At 39.2% G+C, this 13,168-nt stretch overlaps 2 protein-coding genes across 3 annotated transcripts in view; one reads left to right on the forward strand and one right to left on the reverse strand.

The window, feature by feature from the left end:
* The window catches only part of syt5a (synaptotagmin Va), a 5,226-nt gene extending 2,018 nt beyond the window's left edge, over positions 1-3,208 (forward strand). The window contains exons 4-9 of the mRNA XM_020585962.1: positions 801-887; positions 1,024-1,191; positions 1,329-1,496; positions 1,609-1,726; positions 1,813-1,946; positions 2,999-3,208. Coding sequence (XP_020441618.1) covers positions 801-887; positions 1,024-1,191; positions 1,329-1,496; positions 1,609-1,726; positions 1,813-1,946; positions 2,999-3,208 — 885 coding nt within the window. The remainder of the gene's footprint in view (positions 1-800; positions 888-1,023; positions 1,192-1,328; positions 1,497-1,608; positions 1,727-1,812; positions 1,947-2,998) is intronic.
* A 2,235-nt stretch (positions 3,209-5,443) lies between these two features.
* Positions 5,444-13,168, reverse strand: part of tnnt1 (troponin T type 1 (skeletal, slow)) — a 13,026-nt gene continuing 5,301 nt past the window's right edge. The window contains exons 3-14 of one of the 2 annotated variants that reach the window (XM_020585963.1): positions 13,152-13,165; positions 12,987-13,049; positions 10,605-10,625; positions 10,023-10,044; positions 9,814-9,874; positions 8,899-9,015; positions 8,631-8,708; positions 7,925-8,038; positions 7,723-7,832; positions 5,855-5,945; positions 5,688-5,728; positions 5,444-5,574 (exon numbers count right to left, since the gene is read on the reverse strand). In XM_020585963.1, coding sequence (XP_020441619.1) covers positions 5,529-5,574; positions 5,688-5,728; positions 5,855-5,945; positions 7,723-7,832; positions 7,925-8,038; positions 8,631-8,708; positions 8,899-9,015; positions 9,814-9,874; positions 10,023-10,044; positions 10,605-10,625; positions 12,987-13,049; positions 13,152-13,165 — 778 coding nt within the window. In that variant the 3' untranslated portion in view covers positions 5,444-5,528. The remainder of the gene's footprint in view (positions 5,575-5,687; positions 5,729-5,854; positions 5,946-7,722; positions 7,833-7,924; positions 8,039-8,630; positions 8,709-8,898; positions 9,016-9,813; positions 9,875-10,022; positions 10,045-10,604; positions 10,626-12,986; positions 13,050-13,151; positions 13,166-13,168) is intronic. The other variant, XM_020585964.1, reaches the window with a different exon arrangement.

Here is a 13,168-nt window from a genome sequence, read left to right on the forward strand (position 1 = left end):
TCAGCAAGAATCTATTTCTTGCTAGTTCCTGTCAGTACTCTGGCTGCAGCATTTTGGATTAACTGGAGGCTTTTTAGGGAATTATTAGGACATCCTGATAGTAAAGAGTTACAGTTGTCCAGCCTGGAAGTAACAAGTGCATGGACCAGTTTTTCACCATCACTTTGAGACAGGATATTCCTGATTTAGGTGATATTACAAAGGTTAAAGGAGACTTGGTTTATGTGTGATTTAAAGGAGATATCCTATCATCAAAAATGACTCCAAGGTTCCTCATAGCAGTACTGGAGGCCAGAGGTATTTCATCTAGAGTAACTATATGATTAGACAGCAGATTTCTAAGGTTTTCAGGCCCAAGCACAATGTCAGAGTTTTTCTAGGGATGTGACAGTTACTGTGGCTAGGTGGGGTGGATTCATTTAGACATTTGACATATTCTTCCTGGTGTAACCAAGTTTCAGAAAGACACAATAAATCAATGTGAAGTTCACTTATCAAATCATTCACTAACAGAGTTTTGGATGAGAAAGAACTGATATTTAATAGTCCACATTTGATTGTCCTGATATTTTGTTCTATAAGAGGAGCAGTCTTAATTTTAATTAGGTTCTTTTGAATAACTCCTCTTGAATTGATTATTTATTTATAAGATTTCTCTAAATTGGTTCCTTTTGAACTGATTGTATTGGCCTTACAGCGGGAATCACAGTGCTTTGTGAGACAGCCCAGCACAGCAGAATGAATATGAATTGCTGCCGTATAATAACATTGTCAACGGTACGAAACATTGTGTCTTCCAGGAAGGAGAAGAAGTGAAGGTAGAGGAAGAGAAGGAGTACTTTGGCAAACTGGAGTACACAGTGGACTACAACTTTACTGAAAACCAGGTATGCAGGCGCATACAACTGAGCAATAACAATAGTGATATATATGAAGAGCTTGCTCACTTTCACAGTTTGGAAGCCAACAATGCCTCTAACTTTACAGTTCAACTAATCTGCCACTGTCCCCCTCCTCTTCAAGCTGATAGTCGGCATCCTCCAGGCTCAGGACCTCGCAGCTATGGACATGGGTGGGACCTCAGACCCTTATGTCAAAGTTTACATGCTGCCTGACAAGAAGAAGAAGTTTGAGACTAAAGTTCAGCGAAAGAACCTGTGTCCTATCTTCAACGAGACCTTCACCTTTAAGGTCTGTACACTGATACTGGAAATTAGGTCAAACAACAACAGGTTCAGTAGCATTTTTAAACCATTCAGCACGAGCATCAGATTTCCCCTAAACACACTCTAAAGCACTTTGCTTTATTAAATACCCTCCCTCTCCAGATACCCTATACTGAGTTGGGTGCTAAGACTCTGGTGCTGCAGGTTTTTGACTTTGACCGTTTTGGTAAACACGACGTCATTGGTGAGATCAAGATCCCCATGAACACCATAGACCTCGGACAGCCAATACACGAATGGAAAGATTTGGTTTGCGGGGAGAAAGAGGAGGTACATGATTTTTATTTTGGCATCCAAGAAACATATTAGGAGTATAACAGGCTTTATCAACAATGAAGCAACCAAAGCACTGCTCATATGATATGTGTTTCCCCCCTCACAGCAAGAGAAACTGGGTGATATCTGTATTTCCCTTCGCTACGTCCCCACAGCTGGTAAGCTAACAGTTAACATCATGGAAGCCAAGAACCTGAAGAAGATGGATGTGGGAGGACTGTCAGGTGAACACATATAGTGAGTCAGGTAATGGATGACAGTTATGGTAGGCCCATCCCTTCTGATCTACTGTCTGATACCATTTGTCCAGATCCCTTCGTTAAGGTGGTGCTGCAGCACAACGGGAAGCGAATCAAAAAGAAGAAGACGTCAGTGAAGCAAAACACTCTGAATCCTTACTTCAATGAGAGCTTCAGCTTTGAGATCCCCTTCTCCCAGATCCAGGTGTGTGAACCAGATGTTTACAGCAGACGGTTGAATTGAATGACTTTAGGCTTTTATTATGTGCATGATATTTTGTGTTTTCCATGGAGAGCACCCAGTGTATATGCTCTTATCATTTAAACATATCATCACAAATTTTCCCTGAAATATCTAAACAATTGGTAAGACTGCCATGGAAGGTTGTGTCCAGACATTCATGGTGCTCAGAGGATGAAAGCTGCTAACTTCAGTGATGCCCTGACTGTTTATCCAGAGCCATGAAGTTCATGTTTATGGATTTTTAAAACTGACATTTCTCCTGACAAATAATAAATAAAGAAAGTCTTTATATGCACAGCGGGCTACTTTGTAAAATCTGGGTTCCAAAGTGCTTCTCAAAGTGCAAATATAAATATATACTGTATAACAGAAGCCTATGAAAATGTAAATCAATGAAAGACAAGCAAAGTTAGTAAAAGAATAAAAATAAAGAGAAACAAATCAGGACAGGAAGAATCAACAAATGGCCTTTGAGAAAACTAAGTCTGGTCTAAAAATGATTTGATTTGGCTAATGCAGCTGTGCAAAGTAGACACATTTGAAATTACCCTGATCTGACAAATGCATTAAACTGTCATCATTAGCAAAATGATGACAAGAGATAAAGTCAAACTAAGGTAAACTGTGTGCTAAAGGGAGCTCTGGGTTGGACCGCCATGAAATGCTGCACAGACATTCACATCTGTTTTCATATTCAGGTCAAAGTTTCTCTGTGATCACCTTAAATCTAGTCTGGAAGCCAATCAAGCTCCAGTATGTAAAGTGCATACAGTAAGCGATTTGTGGAAACGCGCTGAGTGCTGAGAATGGACTTTTCAGGAGGAGTGGCAAGAGTCATCTTGTGACCTGCAGGTTAAACCTCTGAAAATTAGTGATATTTCAACCACAAATTAGGAGTAGTATAATTTTCAAAAATGTCACTGTGCTATTTGTGGAAACATCATATCAAATGACTGGAACTGACCTTTACATTAGAAGAATTTGGTCTAACTTGTCCTCTGCTCCACACACAGAAAGTCCAGCTGCTGATCACTGTGTACGACTACGACAAGGTAGGCAGCAACGACCCCATTGGCAAGTGTTGGATCGGCTATGGCGCCTCAGGCCTCGGCCTGCGCCACTGGTCAGACATGCTGGCCAATCCCAGGCGTCCTGTAGCCCACTGGCACACGCTGCAGCCTGAAGACGAGGTGGATACGGCTCTCAAGGCCCCCATTCGCTAAACACAAATGTGTTAATGTGTCAGTTTCACACCAGTGTTTATTTTGTAATGTTTCATTTTTGGGTTCTCTGCATGACTATGTGCCCTTTATACTGTAATGAATACAAACCATAGGAATGCATTGAAAAACATTATGTGCGCTTGCAACACACTGAGATTATACAAACCTATTCACAGCGGATGTGAATGTTTGTGCACTAGCTCATGCGTACTCAGACTGCACAGTTATATGACTGACCGGTTAAATGAGTCACATATTCAAACTCAGTGAAGGGTACTCCAGCAGTTTTTCTTTACCTTGTTTGTCTCCTCCAGCTGTAAACCATCACCTGTCATCACAGGCCTAAAAGCTCGATTCCGATTTTGTTGTTGTTGATGATTTACGTTCAGGTTTGTAAGTGACATGTATCTGACTGCAGTGGGAATGCCATTGAGCTTCTAAACTGATATCTGAGTCACATGTGTACAAGAATAATGTGATGGACAAAAAAAAAAACACCTGGTTACAACATCCTCCTTTCCCTTTGTCTTGAACAGAAAGTTCTTCATAAATATTCATCAAATGTGAAGCATCCTCATCTCTCCACCAACCTGTCATTGTTTGTTGCCCTCTTCCGTGTTTATTTTTCCTGGTGCGGACACTGAATGATGACTATAGGTGATATGTGCCGAGGAGTGAGACGAGCAAAAAGACCACATGAACTCCATTTCATTCCATTTCCAGTTCTGACTGCAGGCACATAGTCATGGATTAGATACGAATCATATCTAGGAGCATATACTATAGAAGTGGCTAAGATGTTCACACATCTGTGAGAAGATAAGCTCTGAGTCACTTGGAGGGGAAAAAAAATGTACTTAAATTAACTTAAGCCACTTCATAGGTCATGTGAATGTAACCACTTCTTCCACAGTTTGTCACTTCTAGTATGTCTGGACAACAGCGTCTCATTTTGTTCTGTCATGGTCAGATTCAATGTAGTACATCAGTGTCTGAGAAGTAACGCTGTGAGGGTGTTCCTAGTATTTTGTCCACTCTATAAGAAAGAAAACTAGAAAGACATGCCAGTTCATTGTGTTTGAGTAATACTAAACTGTTGTTGCAGTGTCGGTATGTATATTCTTTTGTATGTGCCCTTTTCTTTATGGTTTCTTCTTGTTTACCCTGATGACTCCCTCATCTTCCAGTCTACCCTTATTTTTCCCAAAAAGTTTGCTGTGTTTAGTTTCATGTCTTTACTAATGATTGGTCTGTCTCTTTGTGGCTCCTCAGGGGATTCTGTTTGGAGTGTCTGGTATTGTCTGCATATTTATTGTGATCTTATTCTGCCCATGTAAAGTACTTTGGTCAACTGGATGTTTTTAAAGTGCTATATAAATAAATGTTCTTTTCTTTTATTTTTTTATATGGGCACCTGACTATTGATCAAAGACTGAAATGAAAAACTGTGAAGTTCATTCATTCATTCATTCATTCAGTCATTTTCTACCACATAATCCCTAAACGGGGTCGCGGGGACTGTGAAGTTATCTTTCAATATTAATTTTTAAACATTTGAGTGGCTCCTCTTACTTATAATACATTACTAAGACCACAGAACATTCATATTTGCAGTTTGTAGTCCTTATGCTTTGGATCAGTGGTTCCCACTTTTCATGCCCTGTCAAAAAACTGCCCATCTTGTACTTTATACTGTATGTCACCTCCCTGTCTTGCTAATCCGAGTTTAGTTAGCCTTGCTGGTGTCCGAGCACTTGTGTGTGTTTCCAAATGAGTCTGATTCATTCAACGTTAGCTCCTCTTTTGGTGTGCGCCCACCTGCGATTTCTTAACACCCAGAAAGACAAACCCCCATTTGAGAGCCTTTTGGCAAACATGCAAAACAGCTGTTGATATTTTTAGAGATAGTTTTTGCTGTAAAATCTGGTGATTACAATTAAAAAAAATTCAAATTCAAAGCAGGTGTCAATGGGCTGCAGTTTGAGAGTCCTCATGTCATCACATAATATAGAACCAGAGCGCAGAGCAATGAGTAACACTGTTGTCATCAATACACAATAGATAAAGAAAAAAAATCCCCATCTTGATTTAGATGACCTGGGCTTGCATGTTGTATATATCCACAACTTCAAAACTAAAACCAAATAAAAATGGAAAAGAGACCAAACTCAAGTCAAAACTCAGTGCGTGTGATTTTATTATCAATAGCACTTGTCAAGAAGCATAACTTGGCCTGTAGAGTGGCTCTGTCGCTAGAAGACCCTGAAGGAGAAATGTGCCATCCCTCTGTTTTTCCCCCTCTTTTTATTATTTTCCCATTTTACTTCCAGCGACCACCCACCTTCCCTTTCCCGTGGCCCTTTTTACTGTAGGAGGGAGAGAAGGGGAAACATAATCGAATTAAGAAAGGGTGCAAGAGGCAAAATACATACACCGCGGATGTGCTGTTTATCAGATTTTGCATTATGTAAGTACTCACAATTTCTGAGCATGTTGGATTCTGTTCAGGAGCACAATGATCTGCAGGAGAAAAACAAAAATAAATTTAAGATATTAGGGAGAAAATATAACATTATGAAAGTGATCAGTGCTTTAAGTATCGGTAGGTACAGTTTGAATACTAGATCATTTCAGTCACAGTACTACCTCATATTTCTGGTGTTTCAGATGCTCCATGTAGTCAAACTTCTCCGACTCCAGATGGTAGATCCAGTCCCACATCTCCTGGGCCCGTTCCCTTAGAAACACAAAGACGAACATTTAGAAAAGAACTGGGACTCATTATTAGCAGCCTAATTTATATTTTCTAAAATGTATGTGAAAGTGCAGTTTGTTACTAGGGCACCTACTGTTCTATCTCATTTTAGTCTAATGTATAAAATGCTTTTCCTTCTCAAAGTTCTCAAGAGAGTCGTTCTTTCTTCTGTTGCAGTCCTTCTCAATGCAAATGCTATCTTTGAAAAGTTTTGGTCTGGTTTTAAAGCATTCCACAATACTGACGCTTTTAGTGATCTGCTATTAACGACTGATTCAGGAGACTCTGCTATTTTAGCGCTTTTAGATCTTAGTGCTGCATTCAATACTGTAGATCACACGATTCTTATTTCCTGACTTGAAATGTGTTGTGGTATAACAGGTACTGGATTAAACTGGTTTAACTCCTATTTGATTAAATAGGACCTTCTCAGTCAGCCTCGGAGGTTTTTCATCCCCCTCAGCTGTGCTTAGTTGTGGGGAGCCTCAGGGGTCTGTTCTTAGCTACATTCTCCCTTTAGGATCTATTTCTAATAAGTATGACATCTCTTTTCACTGCTTTGCATACAAAACTCAAATGAATTTGCCACTGAGGCTGCATGTCATAGAATATCGTAAAGTTTTTTTGGCTTGTTTAGAGGACATTAAAGCATGGACGTCTTTGAACTTTCTTAATCTAAATGACAGAACACTGAGATTGTGGCATTTGAGCCTGTCACCACTCATGATAACTGTTTTTCTTCACTGATTTCCTATTGTAAACCTTGTACTAGGAATTTGGGAGTTTTATTTGACAGCAAATTTAAATTTGATGGACAAAATTAACTCAGTCATCAAATCTAGGTTTTTTCAGTTCAAAGTTTTAGCCAAAGTCAAACCTTACTTTTGAAAAGTAATTTATGAATTCATCTTATCACGACTTGATTACTGTAATTCCTTGTTCACAGGAATTCTTTACTGTCCCGTTTGCAGCTCACTCAAAATGGTGCTGCTAGTCTCCTAACGGGAGCACATGAATATGGCCACATTTATCCCATACTTGAATCTCTTCACTGGCTTCCAGTTCAATTCAGAAATGAGTTTACGCTTTTGTTGTTTGTTTTTAAGTACTACACGGGTTAGCTCCACTGTACATCTCTGAGCTTATGCATCTCCACACTCTTGGCAGGGCTCTCAGGTCCCCAGACCAAATGCTTCGGGTTATTCTGAAGTCCAGACTTAGACTTAGAAGAGCTCATGCCTTTTGTGTAATGGGTCCCACATTTGAAAATGTTTAAGTCGCATCTAAAAACCCATTTTTATTCTTTGGCCTTTAAACCTGGCTAGGTTTAAATCTTGCTACTCACTTCTTATATTTATGATGTTTACTTGTTTTGTATTTGTCATTTTTACTCACTGATGTACAGCACTTTGGTCGACTCCTATTGTTTGTTTTGCTTATAAATAAATTTGACCTGACTTTGCCTTTTGACTATCAGTTTAGTCAGCTAAAGTAACAACTGCTGCTGGCAGATTTAGCTTCACTGATTTTGCAATGATTGGATAATTTCTGTTCAGGGTAAGGGTTTAGTGAATGGTTAATTTGTAAAGCCGAGCTGGAATTTATCCTTGCCATTTGTTAACAAACTCTACAATAGGATATAAACCTATAAATGGATTTGTTCAGTCACCTTTCAGGTTACCAGAACCCACTCTGAAGATGCTTTAATGGTCTAACACCACTGGAACTGTGGGAAACACTGTGTTTGGAGGAGACATACCTGAGTGCATCCTCCCTCATATTGTCAATGGCTAATGGCTGTCGTCTCTCGCCCAAGGTTTTCCTCTTGATCTCTTTGCCTGTGAGACGCTTACCCCTCCTCGACTCAGCCTGGGAAGGAACACATACACAGTTCACAGTGACCCTCTATGTCATCATTTCCTCATCATCTTGAGTCCTGAGAAGAGTAGCATGTGTCTGACCTTGGCCAGGAAGCCTCCAAAGTTTGCTCCCATGCCAGACAGCACCTTCTTCTTCTTGGCCTCATCATCAGCCTTCCTCTTGGCCTCTTCTTCTTCTTTTCTGTGACGCTCCTCCTGACAGATGAAAATGAATGGTGTGATAAGGAGCCAGAAAACCATGTTTACATGCTAAACGGTCTTTGTATAGCACTTTTCTATGCATTGCAGTACACTCAAAGTGTTCGCCCATTCGCACTCCCAAACGCCCTCACATTCACACACCGGTGTGTGGGGGTTCAGTGTCTTGCTCAAGGACACTTGGATATGTGGACTGGAGAAGCTGGGAATCGAACTGCCAACCTTGCAGTTAGGAGGCGACCCACTCTACCTCCTTGGTCACAGCCGCCACTGTGAACTGATTATTTGAGCACCAGGAGGGGAGTTTTATACTGTTGTAGACTTTATTAAAGAGCTTATATAGCTTTTTATACACTTTATTGAATAATATATACAGTAAATGGATGGACATAGTAATTCATAGGTTGATTAAAAACAAACTTATATAACAGTTGCACAGGCATTGCACCTTTGATATACAACCTACAAAATATTAATAATAATGAAATAATTGAATAAAGTTGAGTTGTTTATAACCTTATTAAATAATAGTGTGTAGGCTGGGTTATAACTGTGTGTGTGTGTGTGTGTGTGTCTGTGCGTGCATTACAGCAATCCTGTTTTGTCTGTCCTTCTCCTTCTCTGCTCTAACCCTCTGGATCTCAGCTCTCTCTGATCGACGGTGTTCCTGATGAAAAGCAAAGAAGCCATGAAACATTTTAAAACAACTTATTAGGTAAATGTAGCTACTGCAACTACATTTTCATAAATGCTTAACTAAATGTTGTTAATATAAGCTCCACTGTCTATTTCCACTCACAGGTGCATAATGTCCCACTCATGTTTCTGCACAGATGTTAGTTGCAAAGTGAACTTACAATTCGCTCTTTGAGGCCGATCAGTTCTTCCTCATCTCTTTTCCTCTGCTCAAAATGGGCATCGATCAGGGTATGCAGCTCCACTAAGTCCTTCTCCATACGCTTTCTGTGGATGTCCTGGTGGGAAAAGAGAGAGCTTATTTTCATGTGGATATCACAGACAATGAATACACTGATACATATTATTTTACCATGATACATTTTTTGGATTATGTGTGTATCCAGACCTTATATCTGCATAGGATCTTTTAACATCCATTTACAACCATTTAATTGGCTCCCACTTCCTCTGATTAAGTTTGAAAATCTGTACATTGCAAGGATTTCTGTGTCTGTATTGGACAAAATGAGATGGGAATGGCATAGAAATGATCGTTTGCAGTATTTTAAAGAATGTACTGTATATGCAGAACAAAAGTGGTCCAAGTACTGATCCTTAAATAACACCATATATGAACTTAGAGCAGGAAGACATAGTATTGAATATTTTGTGCTTTGCCACTTAATAATGAGCAGAGTCAGGCAAACACCTGCCCCTTGAGACCATTCAAGTTCTGAGGATTCTTTAAGAGCGTTATGATCAAACCTAGCAGCTTGACAGATGTAAGCTCAGAATCCATGTTAGTTAAGGTGATCACTTTGCTGTTCAGCCCAGATTCAGTAGACTATTTGGACCTGAACCCAGACTGAACCTGATCAAGGGTAATTCTACTGCATAGACAACTGTCAGAGACAGCTTGCAAAACAGATGTGTATCTCCTATATATGCAGGGTTTACACTTTGTTCAGGTTAACTGAACTGACTTTACACATTACAGCGCTGACAGTTGTGGTTCCCTTATGACACAGCTTCAAAAACAAACAGAAATATAAAAGAAATTAATCTACTTAATCTTTTTTTTTACCAAAACGTACATCAAAATCCACCCTGTCTCCCTCAGGAATCTTTGGAGGAGCAAGTTGAGGTGCCATCGGTCTGGTGAAAAGAAGAAAGCATAAAAGTTCATTGATAGAATTTTGAAAGAATAATTAAAAGATTAAAATATGATTGGTGAAAATGACATTTAAACAGAAAACAAGAACTACTGCAACCAAATACAATGAAATAAAGTGAATCAACATACTTTGGTTTGGGTCGTTCCTCCTCTGTTGATGAGAGAAAGACAGATGAGCAAATAATAATAACAATAATAAAAAAAACAACAAATGGGGGCCCTCAAATGTGTGAAAGGGCCATTTAAAAATCTAAAAGCTGTTAATAATGTGACTGAGACCACAGCAAGCAAGAAAAGAAAAGGCAACATAAAATAAAACAATTTTTATTAGTTGTTTAAAAAAGGACGGGACATAATGTTTATCACCTAAACACACCTTCTTTATCAATTCTCTGTTACACTGCACATGTTCACTATTACATTTTGACAATTTTTATTAAGCCATTCAAAAATATTCTCTAAAAAATAGGGGCGACTGAAAAGTGTGGCCATTTAATCATTTATGTGATCAAATTACTCCAAAGATTATTCAATATTTTGTTTTGCAAGAATACTGTTAAAACAGTCAGGTCAAGAGCAATGTACAAGAGGAGATTTAATGTGAATATGTTAGATAATTAATTGTGAAATAAAATGTGTGAGTCAGCCAACATGGTGCTGGGTTTGAGGAGTTTTACCACCTCAGAGAACCACACTTATACAGTTTCTCACCTTCCTCCTGGGCATCTTCATCTGACGGACCAGCCGCATAAACACAGAGTGAAAGGTGGAGGTGTGGTAACAGAAAATAACACAGAGAGCAATGAAGGAGTCAATGTCACGGTGTGTGAAAAGTACACATGAAAAAGTAACGGAACAGAAAGAGTAAGGTAGAAGAGAGGGAACAATGAAAGATGGAAGGAAGAAAATATGGTTCAAAGGAGAATAAAATGAATATTGAAGTTAAAGAACAAAAGTGTAAAGAACATAAAAGATAGGAAGAAATATCAAGATGTGAAAATGGGAAGAATGAAAACACAAAGAGAAGAAATGAGAGGGGAGGAGAGAAGAGGTGTGGAATGATCAAAGGAAGCCCCAAGTTAATATTGATACAGCACAGGCAACAAACTCAAAGAAATAGTTAGACATTTTGAAAAATACCATCATTTGCTTTCCTGCAAAGAGTTAGCTGAGAAGATTGATTCCACTCATATGGCACGGTAAATAAAAAGCTCACACTGCAGTTGATTAATAAACTATAATTTCCTGTCATGCAATGTGAGCTACACTATCAACTGGAATTAAGAAGAACCCCCTACTGTGGTTACAGGGAAATGTAGTTTTGTGGAACATAATGTAAACATTCATTATTTCATAATGCGGATATGAATACTTTTGTACATTAGCATTTAACTCATATAAACATCATTTGGAATAGAATTAACCTCTTTGGTTGAATTAAACCTTAATTAGAGGAGCTAAAGATCCCCAACTTAGCCATCTGGCGAGCCTGTCGGACTTCCAAGTCCGTGGTCTTAATGATCATGAATGTAAAGACAACCATTACCAGTAATAATTTATAGGTACATTTTGCCATTACGGTAATCCATAACATGGTGGAGCTTTGGGGGTTTAAATCCTCTGAGAAGTTCTTGTAGAGCTAAATCTTACATCATTTATGCGCATGTGTATGATTATGAATGTCAGAACAGATACAATGATTACTGTAGAAATGAATTAAACATTGTACAACATTTAAAGGTAAAATGTGACCCAAAACAGAAGTTATATACCAGTATGTTACTTCTATCTCCCATCCGCGAATTTCTTCAAAAGTTAGAGGTAAATCCTCAAACTGCCTCGAATTAAACCCACAATTTGTTGCGTGACTGGATCAGCTCCTGCCTGTGCAACAGATCAATCCACCTTTTAAAGCTTCATTCATTTACTGGCCACTTGGAAGCAAGTGAATATAATGTTGATATACAATGATGACTTCTTTCTCCACATTTAGTATTAAAATACAATGCAGGTAAACAATATATCTAGATTCTTTCTCAGTTGGAGTCCTGGTGTGATTTAAATTAGGTGTTAGGGTTTTGGACGCGCTTCTTGTTTTGTGCTTTTACTTTGTTACACTTCCTGTATTTGTGCCACTTCACCTGCCTCAGCTTTACCCTGGTTTATGATTACCTCTCATTGTTTCCATTATCCCTTGGTTTTCCGTCTATATATTGTCCTCCCACATTCATTTGATTGTTCAATTGGCCTGTGTTTGCTCCCATTGTTTGTTCATCTGCTCTCACACTCTGTCACCTGTTTTCATGGATTCCTGTCTCAAGTTCACTGTCTTCTCTGCCTCTTTCCCACATCTGGATGGTTTCAGTTGCTTTCTGTGGACAATTATGAGTTTGGGTTTTTTTGGACTCTGTCCCTGACTTGTGTCTGGATGTTATATCCTGGAATCTCAGTTGTGTTTTTTGTTAATTCAGGAAACTGTTTTGGCTTCTGTTAGTTTTAATCACTCCCTGGCCATCCATTCATGCATTTTCTACACCGCTTAGTCCCAAATGGGGTCACGGGGGCCTGGAGCCAATCCCAGCTGGCTGCAGGCGAGAGGCAGGATACACCCTGGACAGGTTGCCAGTCCATCGCAGGGCTAACACGCAGACAAACAACCACTCACAACTCCCTGGCCATTCTGTCTTTATTATTAGTTTTATATTTTTTCAATTTTTATCGCATCATTAGGTTGAGTGTCTTGTTGTCCCTTACATTGTTAAGATAAGTCTAACTTCTTCCTACTCCGTTCAAGCATGTACTAGGTATAAGCAAATTGATAATGCATTTGTGGATTTGTGTGAAATTATGTGTGTTGACATATCAACTGTCTTTACATGCTTGAAAGAATAAATCAAATCAAATCAAATCAAAGTTGACAGATAAGTTTTAGTACAGCATCATCCTCAACTCACACAGTTATAAGTAAGGAGAGGGGAAATGAGGGACAGGCTCTATGATAGATAACAATGAAGAACATTAGCTAGAACATCTTAAATCAGTCTGACTGGTACCTATTCTGTATGTGTACTTTGGATTTGCTGCTGACCTTACCTGCTTCATCCTCCTCTGCCTGCTCAGTCTCTTCCTCCTCAGGCTCGGCCTCCTGCTCAGCCTCTGAGTGAAATGAGGCCCAGAGAAACATGTATAGTTTCATGTCTCATATACTGCAAACCTTCATTGTGTCTGATCAAAATGGACACATCCGACTAAACTTACCTTCTGCCTGCTCCCTG

The sequence above is a fragment of the Monopterus albus genome, unplaced genomic scaffold (assembly GCF_001952655.1).
Source record: "Monopterus albus unplaced genomic scaffold, M_albus_1.0 scaffold389.1, whole genome shotgun sequence".
Taxonomy (NCBI): Eukaryota; Metazoa; Chordata; class Actinopteri; order Synbranchiformes; family Synbranchidae; genus Monopterus; species Monopterus albus.